This window comes from Emydura macquarii, unplaced genomic scaffold (assembly GCF_026122565.2).
Source record: "Emydura macquarii macquarii isolate MOO-44397 ecotype Brisbane River unplaced genomic scaffold, CSIRO-AGI_Emac_v2 contig_968, whole genome shotgun sequence".
Lineage (NCBI taxonomy): Eukaryota > Metazoa > Chordata > Testudines > Chelidae > Emydura > Emydura macquarii.
This window is the reverse complement of record NW_027131105.1, coordinates 9,407,390-9,430,099: the sequence shown is the minus strand read 5'-3', so window position 1 is coordinate 9,430,099 and position 22,710 is coordinate 9,407,390. Positions and strand designations below refer to the sequence as shown.

Genomic DNA, 22,710 nt, shown 5'->3' with positions numbered 1-22,710 from the left:
ATATTTTTCAGTAAACATTTGGAAAGATATATTTATGTATGTAAATCTAATATGGGCATGGGAAATAATTATTTTCCCTCTAAAACACAAGTATTTAGTACTATAATATATTTTAAATGCTGCATTTATATCATACCCATTGAAATAAGTGTGAATTGACCAGATTACTAAATGTCTGTCCCTTATTTAGTAATACTAACTAAGGCCCTGATCTTGGAAAGTGATCCACCCCTGCAGACCCTGACGTTATATGATCAGAGTTACCTTATAATATATTATGAGCCATCCTGATAAAGTAACTCAGTTGTCATAACTTAGCATCCCCATGAAGGTAATTCAGAAGATAGCTAATATTTTAGGGGTAGTGTGTGGATTTATTATTGCAAAGTGCTTTGATGTCCCGAGAAGAAAAGCTCCATATAAAAGTACAGTTTTCAGAACTATCCTTAGACATAAAAAGATAAATTTGCAAACAAAGCCTAAGCTGAACTTGCAGAATATGCACATGCAGATAACTACATTCACAAAACTAATATTCACATGAACAAAATGTGTGATCGCAGATGAATACATGCAAACCCCTAGTTGTGCAAGTGACACTGTAGGGCCAGATTCTGCCACTGTTAGTCATGCTGAGTAGTAGCTTACTCCAGGTGGTCTCATTGAGTTCAGGTGGACTACCCCATGAGTAACTGCTCCCCAGTGTCAGCAAAGGGTTCATAGTTTAGCCCCATAGGCTGCATGGGGTTTCTTGGTACCGTTATCTATGCATCTGCATATGTAAATATGAGTAAATAAAAAATAAAGGCCTGATTCTGATCTCACACTGGTGTAAATGAAGACTAACTCTGATGAAGTCAATGGATGAAATCCTGACCCTACTGAAGTCAATAGAAGTTTTGCCACCAGTGTAAAATCAGTGCAAGTGAAGTCAGAATTATAAACTAAACGAGGACCTAAGGATCCCTTCTTTGTTCTGATTGATTTGTAACCATAAGTTGAGACTGAAAATTATTTGTAAGTCAATATTATATTACTTATAGCCCGGGAATGCTAAAAGTGGTATTTTTTTATGCCCATAGGACAGATTGGCCAAGTTCTATTTCTGTGGGAGATCTTCATGGCTTGTCCCGCAACTCTGGCCCACTGATGTATGCAATGGTAGATTAGAAAATGTTATAAGTCTCACCTATGTCTATTTACAGATTCATAAATTTCAAGGCCAGCAGGGACCAATATATGATGATATAGTCTAACCTCCTGCATAATATAAACCAAAGGACTTCCCCAAAATAATTCCCATATCACAATGGTCCCTGCTGGCCTTAGAATCGATAAATCCATAAATAAATATAAGACTTGTAATATTTTAGAAGAGGTGAGTGGAATTTGAATGATTTATTGGGGAAATGAGAGCTGAGATTACTGGTACCATCATCTTGTTTCAGCAAATAACTTAAGATGTGCTTAACTTTAAGCATGGGAGTAGTCCCTTTGGGACTAAATAACAGAGATACACTTGAGACCAGCTTGTGAACAATCAAATGTTAATGGTCAAAAAACAAAAAGCATGTGAATGCAAAGCTCTTGTAGACAATCTACCAGTGTAGAATACAATGTGAACATGCTTCTGAGTCATCCACTGATGGTCATCCACACTGTTTCTCAAGGGACAAATGCAAAATGTAAAATAACTTTTTTTGAAGCCACAAGGTACAAATGTGTCCTGTAATTACATTTCAGAAATATTTATCTTTGACTATCTCGTGATTAAGTTATATATGTTCAAATCCCAGAATGCAGCAGTCACATCTGATAACTCACAGTCACTGCTCTAACAACGAGAGTCCTGTAGCGCCTTAAAGGCTAAGAAATTTCTGTGGGCATAAGCTTTCGTGGGCTGCAACCCACTTCGTAAGATGCATGAAATGGAAATCACAGATAGGAGGTATATATATACATCCAAGTGTAAGAAACAACAATGGGGAGGACAAGTGCTAACAAAGTCAATTCAGTTAGAGTAGATAAGACCTATTCACAACCGTTGATTAGAAGGTGAGAATGTGTGAACAGTGACAATTATTTCTTGTAATGAGATAACCATTCCAAGTCCCTATTCAGACCCAGTCTGATTGTGTCAAGTTTGCATATGAGTTCCAGCTCTGCAGTTTCTCGCTGAAGTCTGTTTTTGAAGTTTTTTTATAGAAGTATGGGAACTTTCAAGTCAGCTACAGAGTATCCTGGGAGACTGAAGTGTTCTCCTACTGGTTTATGGATGTTACCCTTTTTTATGTCTGATTTGTGTCCGTTTATTCTTTTGCGTAGTGACAGTCCAGTTTGGCCAATGTACATGGCAGAGGGGCATTACTGGCACATGATGGCATATATTACATTAGTAGATGTGTAGGTGAATGAGCTCCTTCTGGTGTGGCTGATGTGGTTAGGACCTGTGATGGTGTCACTAGAGTCGATGTGCGGGCAGAGCTGGCAACAGGGTTTGTTGCAGGGACAGGTTCCTGGGTTAGTGTTCTTGTTGTATGATGTACGGTTGCTGGTGAGTATTTGCTTCAGGTTGTGGGTGCTGTCTGTAAGCAAGGATAGGAGGCAGGCACTGTTAGTCTTTAAGGTGCTACAGGATTCTCGTTGTTTTTGCTGTACACAGACTAACACGGCTACCCCTTTGGAACTAGTCACTGCTCTGTGATTTTTTAATACTTTTTTTTATTTAGAAGGAACAATTTAGATGACCAAGCAAGATTTTGTGTGTCACGTCAAACTCTGTGAAAACAAAATGTGAACAAAGAATAAAAAATATTATATGGCTTTAGTAGTGCTTTTATTATTTAAATTGCTTCACTGTATATATATTTATTAATATATACTTGCCTCTAAAATTTTCTAAAAATAAAATGAACATGAAAACCAATTAGGTGGCAGAAAAGAAATATTGGTAAAAAGTAGGGAGATTAAATGACAGATTAACTGAAAGAAAAAACAACCACAAACTGTGTATTGGAAAAATATATGTTGCTCTGAGGTTATCTGTATCATAAAATGCCTCAAGGAACACATCTGGTTCCTGGTCATGGGTGTGACCCTGCAGAATGCTAAGCACTCTTGTGAGGTTCTAAGTACCCTGAACTCACCCTGACTTCAATGGAATCGAGGGGATTCACTATATGATATGACTACAAAGCAAAGTCCTCTCCTGGACCCACTGTGAAAGAGATGTTACAGGACCACAAGAGTCAACATCACATAGGGCATCATATATATTATTATAAAACTTTGAAATAAACACAGCTAATAAAATGAAATGAAAAGATTACATGTATTTTGTTAGATTTAATACTACCATCAGTATGACATTTAAATGTCCAACCCACTCACTTGAACAAGTTGAATCAGGTACAGATCTCACACTGATGTAAATCTGAAGTAACTCCATTTTGACCTCTGGAGTTATTCTGGATTACACTAATGTAAAATCAGAATGTAGCCCAGCTGTTTCCACAGAATGAGGCAATTTCTATATGGAAATATACAGAAATGTTCAGCTGGACTCTGGTCTGAACATCTCTGTGTGTTGAGCAAGACTTTTATGTCCTTGTCGATACTGAGATTTCATCCACTACTGTAGCTGAACCAGTGCAAACCGTTTATGTTGATATGGTTTACACAGCTGCAGAGCAGTTTGCACTGGCGCAGCTTTCACTTCTTTATACTACACCAATGTAAATAGTGTCTATGCTAGGTATTTGTGCAGGTGCAGCTACAATGGTGCCTGAAATCTCTAAGACAAGGCTTTAATAACATCCTTGCACTGCTACAGATTTCCCAATATCAATCAATTTTCTATCACGGTTAGAAAAAAAAAGTAGTGTTATGCATGACATGTTAGAGGATGCCATTGAAAAATGTTAATAAAGGGATTTTGAAAATATAAGATTCTGGATTTAAAAGTTTTGAACAATTGTATGAGACTAACAAAGTAGGAATACTCACAAGAATCACAAACAGTAGCCATATAAAAGCCTAGCATTTTTATAGACAGTCTACAGCATCTAATATTTCATGTTGGAAAATGGGAAATGAAACCTAGAAATATCACGACTACAACATACCCCCGGTTTCACAAACTAATACAGCACACTTAAAGGAGGTACAGAGTTAAAACAGACAATATTTAGTACATGAAAAAGGTGTCTGTTGTGCAGTAGTAGAAGACACCAACAATTAGCCATTTCTATAGTGAGAAGGTATGAAAGGCTAAGAAATGAAAGTGCTAACACCTTAAATCTAAATACAAAATACAATGCATGCACTGAACTAGAGATCACCAGTTTTATCTCCAGCAGATTTTCAAGCCAAGTGAATTAGTACAAAGTCATAGAGTTCATCACAGATGAAAGCTTAGCAGCAATGAGTTGTACTCACAAGTAATGCTGCCAAATGAACCACTGTTAACACAGTGTTAACCACAGACGACCATAACTATATCACGTGTACTATTTTCACCACCCCTTCAGACGTGAATACATTTTGCAGTTTTGGGGGAAAGCAATTTTAGGAGACCACATTTCTGTGTGTCCCAAAAGTCATAGTTGCCCATACAAAACAACTTTTGTGCATGCAAACTGGATAATAGCTAACTACTAACTATTGATTTGATTTAGTTGGGGTTGGTCCTCCTTTGAGCAGGGGGGACTAGATGAACTCCTGAGGTCCCTATTAACCCTAATATTTTATGATTCTTTGATTCTACTTCAACTGAACTTGCAAGTCCAAGTTTTGGGCATCTAAAACGTGGGCATCCAAAAACCATTTTGAAAATCTGGCCCATGAAGTGCAATTATCTTTTGAGAAGTGCCAGAAAAATGGCATACTGGAATTCCATGTTCACTGTCCCATAAGACCATCCAGCTCAGATTTACTCAGTTCACTAGTAAAAAGATTTCTTTCCCCTAACTGTGCAAACCCAGCGTGAAATCTGAGAGTCAAACTGTGTTCTCTCTGCTTCTGCATCATTCCCATTGTTGCCATACTCCACTGTGTAGTACAATAGCCAGCGCGATAAGCTGCTTATGTACTACAAATTCAAAATACTCTGCACTTGTCATAACCAAATAAGAATGGAATTTTATTGTACAAGTACCTTGAAATTATTTTGATCATGTGTATTGTCTAATTTGCAAAATTTTCTACTCCAAACAGGAATTTCAAGTTCTTAACCCAAATTAGCAAAGCCCTACTATATGCTAGTTTAGACATTTTTAGAATCATATTATAACCTGATAAAGCAGCATATTTGTTTTCCATATCAGGTTTCAACACATGTATACATTTTATTAAATGTATATTACAGAGCTTACTAAATAGGCTAGAACCAAAGAAGCTTAAAGCTAGGCATATTATCATCTCTCAACTGCAACCGCTCTCAGTAATTAAGGCCCACCTCCATCACTCTTCACCCACTCCCTTTTCCATATCTCTTGAGACACTAGGAAGGATGAGATACTATCCTCCGCAACTTGACTTTGACCAGCCCCTAAACAAGAGCACAATAGATGTGTGTATGTAGGGGAAGCTCCTTGTGTCCTTCCTCCACTTGCACATCATCTCAAAAGCTGGCTAGAAGCTGGGCCATAGTTTGTTAGTTTTCATTTATTCCTTCTCACAGTTTATTGTGCTTGGTTTAATACCAGTAAGTGAGACACAAATTAAACAGAAAGCATCTACTTTCTATATCTGTTACTCTGCATGGCCTCAAATAGTCTCATCCAGAATGTTTGTCAAAAGGCTGTGACTCAACATTTTGGTTAGTCTTAGTGGGTTTTATGGAATTCACAAACTTTTCAAACCGCACTGAAACTCCAGAACTATTTCCTGGAGGAAGGAAAGAGGAAAAGGTGATAGCAAAGAAGAAGTACAGGCTATATACACTCTTTCTCAGTGACTGACAGCACTCTCACTCCACCAGTCTGGGTGACATGAATTCCAATATCATTCTCAAACCTAGGTCTCCCACACGAAAGTGCATGGCTTATTAAACCACTGAGCCTTGAAGATAACTTTTAGGTGCCTGACCGATTAGGTCAAATTACCTATTAAAAATTACTGGGCATCAAATTGAAATGGGTGTTAGCAAAGGCCTGTTTTTTCCTTATTTAAAAAATAAAATGATTTAAAAATATATTCAGTATCTATGTAGAAAGAAAAAATAATCCTCATAGTTTTACTATTATATATGTGTGAGAGCATCTATCTATCTGTCTGTTTCAATACTTTAGTCTTTTACTCCAGATGTAAAAACAGATTTATGGGGGAAAGTTTACATTTTCAGTATTGATGACAGCAATTACTTTTTAGTGCATGAACAATTGTTACTTACATTAACTTCTGTTATAGCAATATCAACGACGCTACCAACAACAATTAAGGCATCAAAAGTGTTCCATGCATCAGTGAAATAGTGCTGTTAGGACAAGCATTCAGCAGAAAGAGAGCAAGAGAAAAACACAAACAGAAAAGAGAAGAAAAGGACAGTGTTATAACACAAAAACATTCTAAACTTCTCTGATGTACCAACATAACATCTTGGAAGTGAAAAAGGCTATTTATTTCCCATATCAACATAACTGAGCTATGACTGTATTCAAAGTTTAGAAATGTCAGATCAGTATCTGTGACTTGTCCAGATGATGGAAATAGTTGGGAGACAGAGAAAGAAATGGGGACTGTGGGAATTAAGCTGGAGTATACTCACATCGGCTTCACTGAGAACGACGTCTACTATGCTGCCAATAACGATGAGGGAGTCAAACGCATTCCAGGCATCACTAAAATAGCCCTGAACAGAGCAGGCAGGGTGCAAACGTTCGTGATTACATATGAAATGTCAAATATTTGCATACTTCTGTTTAGTTTTGCATAAACAGAAATTACTTAAAACAAAACCTGTGGTCTAATGAGAAAACAAAAGAAAACAAAACAAACAATATTGCCTACTGAAGGAAAAGTATATATATGTATATGATATATATATACACACACACATAAGTATATATAGCAAATATATATACATATATATTATATACACACACAGACGTCTGATAAGCACCAACGTGTCAAATGGGCCATTAAATAGAACTCTGTTTATTAGACTCTCAGCGGTGTTGTAACAATTCCCACTTACGCATCCTGACAAGCGATAACAAAATAACTTTGATGTTGGAGATACAGGTCCTTCCATGGTGGAACCTTCATTATGTAGTCGTGACTTCCTGGAAGTCAGGGACAAGGTTCAAACCCTGCCCTTAACTTCACATCCACAATTCCAATTCAGATAAATGAGCTTCTGCATGAATATCAGAGGGTAGAATTTGGTCCTATATTGGTAAATTAATAATTTAGTACAAAATGTTAGGGCTTAGTAACTCACATGTCTACATAGCAACTGGGAAGTATGATTCCCAGCTTGGATAGACATACACATGCTAGCTTTTTTTGAGATACCATGCTAAAAAATTGCAGTATGGCTGTGGTGGCATAGGTGGCAGCTCAGGTTAGATGTCCAAGCACAATCCTGGCTCATCTCCTGGGTACATACTCTGTGGCTAACCTGAGCCACCTCCCGTGCCACTGCCCATGACTGATAGCGTACTAACTTAAGCAGAACTAGCACATGTTTTTTCTACCATAGCTGGGAATCAAACTTCCCAGCTGCTGTGTAGACATACCCAAAACATGTTAGCATTTAGGGCCTGATCCTGCACTACCGAATTCAGTGAGTTTGTTTTTGATTTCAGTAGGAACAGGAGCAGATCCTTAATGATGCAGCTCCAGACATTCCACTGCAAAAGACGTAAATTTATGTAAATCACTTAATTCTGCTTCCTCAGACTCCTTCTGACTTTAAATATATCCCATTAATGTACCCAAATGGTCATCAAATAGAAGGAATGACTTAGGAACTGGTTCATCACTGTCCTACGGGCCCTTCGCACCAGGTTGGCTGGCTAACTCTATGGAAAATGTAGATGTATAGGTTTTTCTCTTATAACCAGATAAGATAATCTTATGGTCACTGAAGTGATCCAGATGCACTACTACAATTTTGTCAGACTTCAATATAATGAAACCTATGGGATGATCAGATATGTTCATTTTTCCCATACAAACACTGTTTTACCATCTAATCTCCGCTAGTGAATCTAGAGTGGACCCCAACATACACTTTGGGAGAAATCCTAAAATAATCTGGATTTCCTGCTGATGTCAATAGACTAGAATCCTGGGTCAACTAAAATATTAGGAAAACATCTACTTTGCCTTAATAATAATAATGCAATTTAAAAAAAATAAAAGTACCAAAATTGATAAGAAATCAAGTGCTAACCTAAAATTGATGTCTATACACTTTTCTTATTAGCACACCAATTACTGTAAATAAATTGTTTAAAAAAATTAGTAGATTTAAGGTGCAATCATAACACAATAAAATATGTGTTTAATTGCAGACCTAAGCAAAATTACTTAAAAAGCCTCATAAAAATATCATATATATATATAATTCCTCTTGGAGTTTACATATTTTTGACAAGTTTCCACGGTTGAAAATTATTCACCCTGAAACATGTGAAAACTATTGAAAAGAAGCTATTTTTTATGTGGAAATTTGCTCTTGAGAATTTTGGAAGGAGAAATTCTATATAATGATCTATGGCAAGGAGTACAGGGCTGAGAGTCTGAGTTCTATTTCCATCTCTGCTACTGTCTGGCCTTAACAATGCTCTGTACTTATACAGCACTTTACAATTATTTTTAACTATCAGCCATCCGAGGAAGAAGGTAAGTATCATTACTATTCCATATTGCAAGTGGGGGAAGGGTGTCAGTCTGGTAACTACTACCATCCCTTTGTGTTGCATCAGTTGGCCATTTGAGGTAGGCCATCAATTCCAACACAAGAGAATTTGTGTATTTAGTATTCCAACCAATCAAATCCAGTTCTCAAACCACCTGCTCACTCATCACATCTTCCCTCTTATGTTCGCTCTTGCCCTACCCATTTCCATGAACAAGACATTCTTAAAGTTTCTGTCAGATATCATGACAAACGACCTTGACAATACAGAAACTGACATAGAATCCTGGACATGTTAGCAGCTGCAGAGTAAGATAGGGAAGCTGCTCTAACAATATTATTTTTGTCCTTTTATTTTCCTAATTCCTCCTTTTTATCTTTTGAAATAAATGTCTTCATTGATTTTTAAACAATGATACAAAATTATATATAAAAAGAACAAATTATAGACAAGTAACAATCAGATGTTCTACAAAACCAAAATCCTAGTGTGCTATGCCATTTCCCCCTACCACACCTCCCTAAAGAGTGGGTCATAAGTGGTGAATAAACTGTGTGTTGGTCTCTGTAGAAGGGTCAATTTCACTATAGAAAATATGATTTTACTAGACATTGCTACAATGCAAGCCACATAAATAACACATTCATATTTTGATTAGATATTGCTAAAACACCTTAAGACATGCTTATTGTATCATATCTTTTCCATCAGTATGGACAAATATTGTTCAAAGTAATATGTAAAGCAAAAGCAAACAAAAAACAAAAAAATAAAGATGATTTTGGAGAAGGGAGAAATGGATAAATGGACAAGTCACAGCAAATAAACATTAACACGCAAATTAGTTTTCATCACTGCAATCACTCAGGATCAATTCACTTACTAGCCATCTTTCCTTTTTTCTTACAAAAATCTGATGTAAAACGGCATGGAAAATCATTACAAATTCAAGTAATGGTTGGCTTTCATGAAGCTGTGTAAACATTACGTACTGATGTATTACTTTAGATTTCATATAAATATTTTCTTTTGTAATGTGGTAGGCCCACTAGACAAACAGAATTTGGCACTTGTTAAGAATAACTTGGTTTAATCAAGTGTTCCATTTTAAATGACATTGTGAACATTTTATTCAACAAAACCTGCAAAGTAAAAGACAAATCCTGGGGAGTACCTAGATTACAGAATTAAATACAAAATACATGTTCATTTTGATTTATTATCTACATATTTTAGTAGTTACAATGCACTATTGAAAACTTAGGGCTCAATTCCACCAATTACTGAGTGTCTTCAGGGTATGTCTACACTCCAGTTTAAAGCCCTCGCTGGCCTGTGCCAGCTAACTCAGGTTTGGGCTAAGGTGCTGCTTAATTGCGATGTAGAAGTTTGGGCTCGGGTTGGAGCCCAGGCTCTGGGAACCTGCCAGGTGGGAGGGCCCCAAAGTTTGGACTACAGCCCGTAGCTGAATATCTACACCACAGTTAAACAGACCATTAGTCTGAGCCCCACGAGCCCAAGTCAGCTGGCACAGGTCAGCCACGGATATTTAATTGCAGTGTAGACATACCCTCTATTCCCAATGCAATCAATGAAAGTGTAGGGTACTCAGCTCCTCATTGCCAGATCAAGCTCTTAATATCTGGCACTCGTTGAAGGTTTACTTATATTTCAGAATTGAGAGTCAATCTGCAGTACCTTGATTTCACATGCCACAATATTGTAGCCAAATATCAGGGTTTTGTAATAGTCATTAGGTATGAATGGGCCCTAGAACAGGCAACCATATTTTTACAGTGTTTAACTCAGAGTGTTAAAAGGACACTGTCAAATAGTCTAGGGCCCAACATTTATTTGTTTGTTTGTTTGTTTGTTTATGTGGATTTAGATACACTACAATAATGGAGTGTCCATCTGATGCCCCTGAATGTTTTTTTAAAAATACCAAGGCATGGATCCTCAAAGGTATTTTGGGGCCTAATTCCCACTGAACTCAACAGGAGTTAGTTGCCTAAATAACTTTGAGAATCTGGGGCTAAATAAATAGACAGTCCTGTCAATTTCCCCAGATCAAGTCAAATAACCCAGTAACAACATAAACATAACAGAAATTAATCAATCAATCTCCCCCCAGCAGCCCCAAACCAAAATGTAAATTTGGTTTAAAATTTGCCTTTATAGACCCTAATATTAATTAAAATATTTCTACTAAAATGTTTTTAAAAGTCCACTAAAATGTTTATTTCCCATTAAAAACCCTCTTTTTTATATTTAGATTTATAAGCACCATTGACCCATTTCCTAGCCTATCATCTCATTTACGAGAATTAAAAACACTGTCAATAATATACGGCCAACAAGTGGCTGTAAAAAAGGACACATCACAATAAAAAGCAAAGGTAAAATCCTCAGCTGATAACAAAAGCCATCTGAAAGATATATAATGCTGTTGTTCAGTGAGATCCCTGCTTTCTAATCAATCTCATGGTCCTTTCACCGTACTCTGCTGTTTAACAAATTTGGGCTCTGCTGGACCAATAGGGGAAGAATTCTGGGAACAAGGATTCTCTCCTAAAAATACCTTCCTTCCAGCCAAGGCATCATTTCAAAAAAATTCTGGGGAAGGCAGTCTGCTTTCCTAATGACCATATCCAAAGTCTGGAGAGGTGGGGGTGGTGGCAAAAAGTGGAAGACATAATGGAGCATATAGACCCATGAAAGGTCTGGGTGGGGTGCAGTTGCCCTATAGCAAATGATGCCCCTGGCTCCAGCCCCCTAGATATTCAGACATCTAAACCTGTGGTGATAACATACCATCAAGAGCATTTCAGCTGGGGAGAGGCAGAGTCTCACAGAGTTAGAACCCAAACAGCACAGGGTCTTATAGATCAATGGCAACACCCTGAATAGCATCCAGGGGTGAACAGGAAGCTCATGCAGTGTATAGAGCACTGATGTAATATACTGCCACCATTGGGCCAGTGCATTTTGTGCTAGCTGAAACTTCTGACCTGTCTTCAAGGGCAGTCCCATGTAGGGCCTATTATAGTAATCCCAGTCTTGAGATCACAAACGCATGGAAGACTAGGCAAGATTCTCAATTTTCAAGCTAAGCACAACCTTCATACTAGGTACTTTTGGGTACCAAAACTAACGGAGGCTTCAGTAGCCAATCAGCATACGGAACAGCACCAGGACAGAGAATCAGCAGAAAGATGGCACTGCAGCCTAAACATCTTCATTATCTCTCGTGTGACCTCAGATTATGTTAATTTTAATGTACTGAAGCAGCTAGTATTTGAATAAGACTAGTGACATAACAATTCAAATACATACAATATACAAATTGAACAGGAAAGTTTAAAGCAGAACCCTGTAGAATCTTGCAAGAGAAAGCCTTGTGGGGATGTGGATGAGCAGTTATCCAAAACCTCACACGTTGGGTCTGAATACCAGGTCTTGGTTACACAAGAAAAAGCCAAGAGCCTAATCCATGATCAGACTATGATGATTTTAGCTTCATTACCTTGAACTGAAAATATTTTTAAAGAAAAACATTCCCCAGCAGAAAACGGAACATGAAACACACCAGACCCAGTTGAGGTAGGTCAGTAAAACTAGATTGGCATGTTTCAGTTTCCGTTTATAGTCAATGGGCCAAATTCTGCTGTGATTTATGCTGGTGTAAACTGACCAGGGAAATACTGATTTCATTGTAACTGATAGCAAAATTTGGTCTAGTGTCTCTTTCTGGTTCCCATTCACTATCGCAAGTGGAATGTGAAAAGTGAATAAACAATATTACATGATGACAATCAAATACGATTTTTACCATTTCTTTCCATCTTAATAATTTAAGCTATTATTAGAATCACAGGGAATTAAGTTTTTAAAAACTTATAGGCCAACATTTTCAAAAAGCAGTAACTAGAATTTTGGGTGCTCAACTTGCGGCATTGGGCCTGATAGTCCAAGGTTAACATCAAATTATGATAATGGACATTTTTCAAAAAGTTTGAAAACCAGGCCCAAAATGTACCATGTGGGGCACCCAAAAAATCGAAGCACCCTCAATTAGGCCCCAGACTAGAATAGAGATGCCGGAAGGTACACCTCTACTTCCACATGGAACTCCACTGAAGCCAGGGAGGCTCCACGTGGGCTCAGAGGAACATCTGCATGCATCTCCTTGAAGATTCAGCTCCTTAATGATGCCTTTAGAAAATCTGGCCATGATGTTTAGTTTGACAGAGTCCCTTTAAGACAAGGAAATTAAAATGCCTGCTCTGGGCCCAATCTACAAATAGTTATACATGTGAGTAACCCCACTAAGGGACAACTTGTATGCATATTTGCAAGATCAGGCCCTATGTCTGCATTTTATTAAAAAATATATAGTCGATTAGATTTAAATTTTTTAAGTTTATCTTTATTTCTTAAACCATCACTTACATAATATAGTACCTGTGTACATTATGTTTGGTAATGCTTGTAACAGGAAATGATTTGTCTGGGTTAAAAAGGGACCTTTTCATGACTTCAAACATATTCCGGTCTCATCAATTACTCAGTAATATTTTTTCACTCATATCTACATCTCATTTCCTGTAGATGCAACTATCAGATCAACATTTCTGTGAATATTTCACAGATATTTTACCATGAAAAATATGAGGGTTCTTCTATTATTTGAATAATATATAGCTAGTGGGAAAGTCATGTTATACTTAATTGATCTAGTGATAGCCTAGCAAATCTTTCTAGCCACTTACCTTGGGTTTGAATGCAATGAGTTTCAAAACCATTTCAACAGTGAACACGCCTGTGAAAACCATATTCAAAATGTCCATTGCATCATTAAACAGTTTAGACTGTCCATAGTGCTGTGAATTAAAAATATGACACTTTTTAAAAGTAAAGAATTAAAGAATATTAATTGAAAGTAGGCTGACATAAACCAACAGTTGTCAGTAATAAAGCCCAGTAAAGTGTAGGCTCATTAGTAGCTCTGTAAAAGATTGTTCCATGCATGAATGGACCCCAGATACAAGAATAAATGAATGACTCCTGTTTAAAAATGGATTAATCTCAGACTGGTTCTGGTTCAGGTACTGGATGGAACAGATGGCTCAACACCCCCCCCACCCCCCACCCCCTGTGTATATGGAGCAAGTCCTGAGGGATGGTGTTTGACTCAGGCATAACCACCCAAGTGTTCCTTTTGGGACAATGCAGCTCCATACTGTCTCCTCCTTCGGGTTGGTTTATTGGTTTGTTACTAGAGTTCTTGTGCTCCTGATGTTTAAAGTGGTATTTTCACATATTTATAACCTTCTAAAACATGCAGTTTTTAGGTTGAATTTTCTTGTTGATATTGCAGGCATTATAAATATAGACATTTTACAACCCTTAAAAGACAAGGCTGTTCCAGCCATAACTTGGGCCAAGCATGTCAACAACTGCAATAATAAAATTAATTTTAGATGCCAAATAATAAAAGGGGACCTGACAGTCAACAATAGTGTATAAGAAAATACTAACCCTATGTGCCTGCTAAAACTAGAGTGAAAGAGGAACTGGCAAGTACACAAATAGGTGATATACAGTAGTTCTTGAATTATGTGCATTAATCACTTAACAGAAATCAAGGCAAAAATAAATTTGAATAATTTTCTCCTGAAGCCATGATCCAAAGGACAAAAAATATGGATTCAGAGGAAAAATTGTGCCTTAAAATGATCAATATTAGTATATACTATATAACAGTATAAACAACAGTAATTTACCAAACTGTATATGATTAATTTTAAGGTTATATTACACAACTAGGTGTCACACCTTTAAGACACCTATTTAGAATGGCATGACATATTTTATTCATACTATATTGCATTACTGTATAGTGACTGTAATCTTAATGGGGGAACCGTCAGCATAAATGGAGATCACTGACTGAGAGAAATACAAAGAGTAAACAAAGAATGTAAATAGTGGCATGTAAACTGGATTTTAACAATTATTTTTCTATTGAAAATCTGTTGTGTTGGGGAAGAAGAGAGAAATAACTCAGGGAGGAAGCAGAGAAGAGAGGCAACAGGTGAAAAAGATATTATGTATGTAAAGAAAATAGTAGAGAAAAGACAGGAAAAAACAAAATTGGAGATAAAGACAAAATAAAAAAGTGGGAGAATATTATCTATTTTACCAGTAAGAGCTCATGTTTATAGTTACATAATGGAGCCACAGCCTAAGAAAAATTTGAATGATGCATCAAAAGCGCAGGAGCGGAAGTGATAGGCTGAATCCAGGTACAGGAGGAAAAGTGAAAGACGGTGTACAAATGAAAGGGCAGTAAATGCTTCCTGACTGCATCAATTTTTCAATTACATTCACAGATGAGATGTCCAACCACACCCTCCCTCTGACATTTCAGATTCTAACACACCTCCAATTCAGATTTCACCCTTGGTATCTTCTCTTCCCCTATGTCATTCTGAATCAATGGTGCTCTTCTCCTGGGCACTGGGAGATTACTGGCTTTTATATATACACTTCACTGGGCCCTCATTAAAAATATATCTATTAGTGGGTTCAAAATGCCTGCATTTCCAAAGATGTTGCGTATGCAACAAAAGACATATTTTTCTTAAAATTTCAAGAGAGAATGTTAGAAAAATATCAACACAAGAAACAGAAAACATGGCATAGCACATGCATGAAATCAACACAGAACAAGTGCAGAAACTAAGAGGGGCTGAAATAATGCCATCGTGTTAGGCAAATGAACAGAAACATGATAAAATGTTTAGCTGGCTAAGGGAAACATTTGTTCATATAAATAGGCTTCTTTGTTCTTTCTAGATAGTCTTCTGCATTGACAATCTTGGGAGTGAACAAATGCACCCTACGTAAAATTATACCAAGGTATAAATTAGGACACTTTGAACACAGATAACCACACAGAGGATCTGAGTTTCAATTGAGCACTCTCAAGTGCAGATCAGATATTCAGCATTCACCACAGGGTCCAATACTGCTGTCCCTGTTTTCAATGCTTCTTTTGCCTAGGAGAGGATGGACAATCTGGCATTAAGTTATTTTGGATTCAGCTGCTCCAGTGATTGCTTAAACTACATTAATCAATGAGTTTGTGATCTGCAGCAGCCTAACAATGTTCTGAGTTACTACTGTTTCTGCTTTGTGGATAATAATAAATTAAGTCTCACAACACCCCAGGGAAATAAGTTTACATTATTTTCCCCCACTGTATTGAAGGAGGAACTTTGGTACAGCATGATGAACTTTGGTAAAGTGATGTCTGTAAAACAGAAACTAAACTCCCAGATTCTGCTCCCAGTTCTGTGCTTTAACAGCTAATTCATACTTCTTATCTACTGTTGTTTAACCAATTAGTTGAGACCTTTCTCTCTTTTAGGTAGAAAAGAACAATTTGTATGAACAATGCAAAGGCAGCAAACATATGTAACAGAAAACAAAACATATGTCCTACAGGGTTCAGGGCAGCACTATATTCTCATTCCTACCCTGGCTAAAATGTTACTCATAATAACATCCCACTGTGTCCTTGGCATTAGGGAGAGTTATTTAAAAGGTTGGGGGTTTTAAGGCTTCAGTGCTCATTTTCACTCTATCCTCCCCTGAAAATGATGGTAATAGGGCTTAATTTTCAAAAATTCAGATGTGCAAGTGCATACACAGAAATACAAATGCAACTGTGCCCCTAATTTATACCTATCATTGTGGAGGAGTAAAGGGCGTAATGGGAGAGGGCAGGGGGACTCTTTTTTCCCTCTCCAGATCCCTGCATGGGGATGGTGTCTGCAAAGGGGCGCCAGGTTGGGGATCTCTACTGCCTAGGACTCTTATTACTTGGCAGGCCAGTTCTCTCAATGCTTCTGAAGAGGCTGGCAGGAGTGACCCTGAAGAAGGAGGGAAGGGGAAGGAAAGCTAGAGTATGTTTTATGTTGTTTCTCTCAGGCCCAGCACTCTCCCTTATTGGAAAGACCTTTATGAACATCAGCAAGGCAGCGGAAAAAAACTTACACAATAAAAAAAAATAGAATTAAAACACAGTGACACCACAGAAAGCTGCATTATCTTGACATGGAATTTTTAAAAAGGTATCACTTTATAAAAAATGACAGTTGACAGTGTCCTTTAAGTCCTATTAAGCACCATTTCTGCCATATTCTCTCCTAAGACTTCTCATCAAAGGCTTCATACAATAAATTGAAAGCTTGTTTTGTTCCTACCTGCATGGCCAAGCAAAGAGTGTTCAGCATGATGAGGACAAACATGATGTACTCAAACCCAGTGGAGTTCACCACATACCAGAACTTGTACTGGTAAGGATTTTTTGGAATGTATCTACGCAGAGGGCGGGCCTTCAAGGCATATTCCACACACTGGCGCTGTAGAAGCAGAAACACCAAAAGTTTCAGTTTAGGCTACAAAATAAGAAGTTATGAAAATCTTGCACTTCATGTATGATTACTTCTGTTATAAATCCATGCATTGCACTGTGTCATATTCAGTTGCTAAATACAAACAGTTATACAATACTTACAGGCCTATAGGCAGTGTATATTTTTTATTATGGAATATTTACTATTAAGCACATTAATCTGGTAGTTTACCAGCCCCTGTTGTGTCTTTAAATTTGGGGTTAGTAATATAATATACACCACTTTGCTCAGTTGCATAAGAAAAAAACATAGAATAGTGCTAAGGGAAACCCTAAAATATTCAGCATTTATACAGAGATTTGCATATTCAGTGTGCTAATCAAACGTTATTTAATCCTAATCGAACCTTCCTATTCAATCTTAACTAGTACTAACAAACATGATTTATCTGGTTATATAATTTAGGCCTTGTCTACACTGGGTTTTCAGCCACCCTTGCAGCTGCACTAGCGTCAAACCCACAGTGTGATTAGCAACAGTGCAGTTTTGAAACCTGGATAAAGCTGCATTACTAAATTCATGTTGCACAGGTGTAAACTGCGTCAACATAAGGGGTTTTGCTCTAGTGTAGCTACACTGGCATTTGAAATCTTAATGCAGCCCAGGCCTTAAAGCTCATCATATTTTTAACAGTTTGAGGAATGCTTAAATACCTAATTCATAGACCCTAATACATCAGTAATGTTACCCACTGTACCAGGTATGTCTTGCTAAAATAAAAGTGCTACAATGGAACAAAAGTACTTCAAAGAACATTACCACTTTAAATGAGCATGAAATGAAGGTAGAACAATTCCTTTGGTGTGGAAGGTTATTCCAGAACATTTTATGTGCATGTTGCAATTCATATTACTGTTTTCTGTTTCCAGGTATTCTTCTGTCTGTCCATGAGCAAGTTTGAAACTGTTCTCCTTTCCTTGCTGTGCTACTAGAAAATTACTGTATCCCAAAGAAAGGACCAGAATGTTGGCCTCTCCCAGAAAAAGGATCATATGATGACCTTCACTCCAACTTTTAGAACCAGTTTATACTAAAAAGCCTTAATTTGCATAGTATAAGTAAGGCAGGTGTCTACTGCCCTCTTCTGAAACCACAACAGAATGGATGCTGGTTTTGTGCATGACAAGAATACAAAAAGGGATAATTTTATAAATGAAAAAAAGCAATATTTATTTTAACCTGATTTTTGTCCAGCTCACAGTTCTTATACTCTTGTTCTCCCTGTTCTTGAAACGTAACAATGACAAAACCAACAAATATGTTCATCATAAAGAAGGCAATGATGATGATGTAGATGATGAAGAAGATGGAAATCTCCACTCTGTAGTTGTATACTGGGCCTACATTCTCTCCATTTGAGTCTATAGCTTTGTATAGCAGCCTGAAAAACAAACAACAAAAATATGTTTTAACTCTTGTTAAAATGAAAAAGCCTATAGATTATATTTTCACTTAGAATCAGTGGATAGTAACTAGAAATCTGTTTTACTTTATATGAAGCTTGCTAGCCAAAGTTTCACCCAAAGGCCAAAACCTTAACATGCTAACAATGGTTTCACTATTTAAAGAGGTAGGAGTCACCAAAGATCTCAGAAGATTTATTGCAGTGTAGCTAAAGAGACTATTTGGCTGCAAGATCAGGACCTAATAGTATAAAATTCCTCTAATTTTAACAAGAACAACAATCAAAAAAGCAAATGCTCTTGTCAGGGGTCAATTGGTGCTCTGAAGACCAATGGTCAACCTCACAATGCACTCCCAGCTTTAAAGTGAAGTTGGTTTTGCCTGCAAAAGGAAGCTTAAATGTTGACCAAACTCAGTCTGACTTAATGCATACTACAAATGTGTGCGCAGCCACTTTGACTGATACACTGAGTTGTGCTTGCCACAGTGATGTCACAAAATCAAATACCAGCGTGGAAAGCCTGTCTTTGAGTATGCAGCCACTGGTCCACAAAAGACTAGAAAGACAGTGAAGCCCCCTGGTGGAATCGCCTGGATACACAATCTGAGGAATACCCCAAACAGTGCACAGTTAAGACTCTCCCTCATTATTTCTACTTCTTTGACTTGTAAATGGAAAACCTTCAGAAGCAGGTAGATTAAGAAATACAGAAACATCATGGAGCCATTGACCGCATGCCTAAATGCAAAAGATGGAGGCAGGGAGGAAAGAACTGCAATCAGAACTGCAGTATAAAGACTAGTCTAGTTAGAATGTTTATAGGCCTGAATTTTCCCTTCATTAGCAACAATGAGGCTTCATATCCTTGGATAAAATCTGTTCTTTAAGGTGCCAAGTACCACAATTCCCCTTGATGTCAGTGGAAGTAAAGGGAACACAGCATTTCCCAGGATCAGGCCCATAATCTCCAGACTCTAAAAAGAACGTGTCAGTGAAATTTTATTCAACAGTTTTGAAAAATGCAACATGTGCTAATGATGTTATGGAAATATTGAACGTTCACTTACGCAGGCCAACCTTCAAAGGTAGAAACAGTAAAAAGGGCCATCATAGCTGACAGAACATTGTCAAAGTTGAAATCACTGTTTTGCCAAACCCTTTCTCTGACCATTGGATTATCAACATCTCCATCTTTATAAACAATGTATATTCCCCTGTGGAAGAAGAAAACAAACAGGAACTGATTGTATAACACTTGGGAAGCATTAGATTAGTCACAGAATAATGCCATCTCTTTCCTGAGATATATGCTCGTTTCAGTCAGTTAACTGGTGTTAGTCCACTCATGATGTCATGTGTTTTGTGACGTGCATTGGCTGCCTGTTTGTTTCCTGATGGATTTTTTAAGGTGTTGGTTTTGACTTATAAAAAACTAAATGGCTTGGAACCTCCCTACCTGTGTTTGATATGCTGGAGTTTGGCTTCATTTATAATTTTGAGGCTTGAGGGTATGACTATCTTATAAATCAATATATTATTATTATTATTATCATTTAAAATATTGTACATAAGAGGAAAGGGTTCTCACCGGCACTCCTCAGGATTCTGTTTTGCTTCATCAGTGCACCGATAAAATTTTCCCTATGTATAAAACAAAAGATGTAGATGGAATGTAGAGCACAAAAATTAACAAAACTTAGAACCTGATCCTGTGACTGGCTCAGCACGGGCACAACTCACTTCCAACACAGAGCCCTACGAAGTCAGCTGGCAGACCATGGTGCAGTTTCAGGCCTGAATGTGTTTTAAAGGAATTCATTTATTTACCTTAAAAAGCTGTACACCAATACAGGCGAACATGAACTGGAGCAGAGTTGTGACAATCATGATATTACCAATAGTTCTAATAGCAACAAAGACACACTGAACAACATGCTGTGAAGAAAACAGAAAAAGGAAAGGATTTTAGTACAGTTTAAGTTTGGCATTATTGTAGAAAAATGTACACTGCATTAGTAACACACATTTTATTATATTTATAAGAAATATTTATATATTCTTATATATTTATAAAAATATATTTATATATTCACTTTTTAAATTAATCAGTTACAAAATACTCATTTTATGTTCGCAGTATTAATTTAATGCTGCTACCAGAAATGAGCATGATTTTTTGAATGTATTAGTAGTCTGTTGGAAATAGGCCACCTCAGATCTTAAAATGAGAGGCAATACATATACACAGTGGAATTACAATGAATAAATTGCAATGATATTTGGCTTGTTGCAAGCAATGTGTACCAAAATCTGCCTTCAGTGATGCTGCTGGTGCTCCAGATTTAAACTGCTGCAACCTAGAGCAGGATTTGGACTAGAATATTTAAGAATCAAAAACTGGTTTAGGGCTCAGTCCTGTGTCCTTATCCAGGTAAATTTCCCTTGGTTTCAGTGGGGGTTTTGCCTGCAGTAGGATTGCAGAATATCAGGCCAATAGAAACATAACTTGGAAAAAAAATATAAATAAAAACCTTAAGTCCTTTTGCTCTGTTTATTGCCCTTAGGGGCCTCAAGACTCTTAAAACTCTCAGAATCTTCACCACTGAGATAGCACTTGATCTAGTGGAGAAGAAAGAAAAGCAAGCATTAGCCTGTTATTTCCTAAGTTTATTATTTTTCAATTGTCTAATTCTCCTACAGAAATGATCTATAAATCTATCTATAAATTAAATGAAATTATCTATAAATCTATATATAAATTATCTATCTATATCCCTTTTATAAGGAAAAATTCTTACTACAAGGAGTAAATAAATATTTTGTAAATTAGCATTTTGAAGTACTTCTCAGCTTCTTTACTGATATCAGAAAACACTGATTTAATTTCTCACAAATATCATGTGAGTGACTTGGTTTCAGGAGCAATTTAGGAATTAGTAGTACATGGGCTGGTCATACACTGTAGATCAGATATGTTGGGCCACTGGGAAAAGATACTGGCCTAAGCATTCTTCAGTAATTTCCCCTGATAAACTGAGAGCTCTGCCCTGTGAGATGATGAGTGCCTGTTGTGAGATGATGAGCTGAAAATGTTCAGTACCACACAAGAGATGCTCAGCATCTCATATGACAGGGCCCTTCATTTATCAAAGAGAGGTAGTACAGAGCATTTTGCTCAGTGCTGAGATGGGGTGGTGCCATCTGCCCTTTTAAATAACAATGAGATACTAGAGCAACCAGTGATAGGTAGAGAAGTAAAATAAAAATTGGAGAACAGGTTACTGAGGCCCTGCTCTTGTTCATTTCTAAATCAGCGAGAGTTTTACTGTTGATTTCAAGTGCAGCAGAATTGAGCCCTCAACAAAGCAGTGGGAGCTGGAGCCTATTCTTAGATGGCGGTGGCCTGTCTGATCACAAGGGGTAGAAAACCCCTCTTCACCACCAGTTACAGTCCTAAATGGCACAAAGCTACTCATCTGTCACGGAGGTCACAGTGTTCGCAGTAATCGTGAATTTGAATAAAGTCCGTGACCTCCGCAGTGGCCAATGGCATCTCTGTTCCCTTCCAGGTGTTGCAACTTGGCCCACACTGTCACAGTGTCACTCAGGTTTGGCATTTCCACCCCTCCATATATGGAAACAAAAAGGCAGATGCGCCAAACCTGAATGGTGCTTTGACCATATGGGCCTGGTTGCAATGCCTGGAGCAGGAAGCTGGTCCCAGTCCCACAGGACAGGAGTCACTGCTGCATAGCGAGTGTGGGGGAGTGCTCACTTTCCAACAGCACCCCATTCTACGTGACACGTTCTTCTTTTCCTGCACCTGTGCCATGAAATGTATTAACATTTTCTGTAAAAAAATCGTAGGCTTCTGCATAAGCTGCAACAATACCCAGGAATAGCCCTGTGAAGCACTGTGCCCCAGATTTACTCCTCTGAGGCACCATACCCT

The 22,710-nt window shown here is 37.5% G+C and overlaps 1 protein-coding gene across 2 annotated transcripts in view; it reads right to left on the bottom strand.

The window, feature by feature from the left end:
- Positions 1 to 22,710, bottom strand: part of CACNA1D (calcium voltage-gated channel subunit alpha1 D) — a 355,484-nt gene that overhangs the window by 62,775 nt on the left and 269,999 nt on the right. For both annotated transcript variants that reach the window (XM_067544171.1, XM_067544172.1), the window contains 8 exons: positions 21,290 to 21,377; positions 20,586 to 20,693; positions 20,347 to 20,399; positions 19,826 to 19,972; positions 18,533 to 18,734; positions 17,141 to 17,299; positions 13,640 to 13,750; positions 6,767 to 6,850 (listed from right to left, as the gene is read on the bottom strand). In XM_067544171.1, the coding sequence (XP_067400272.1) occupies positions 6,767 to 6,850; positions 13,640 to 13,750; positions 17,141 to 17,299; positions 18,533 to 18,734; positions 19,826 to 19,972; positions 20,347 to 20,399; positions 20,586 to 20,693; positions 21,290 to 21,377 (952 nt within the window). The remainder of the gene's footprint in view (positions 1 to 6,766; positions 6,851 to 13,639; positions 13,751 to 17,140; positions 17,300 to 18,532; positions 18,735 to 19,825; positions 19,973 to 20,346; positions 20,400 to 20,585; positions 20,694 to 21,289; positions 21,378 to 22,710) is intronic.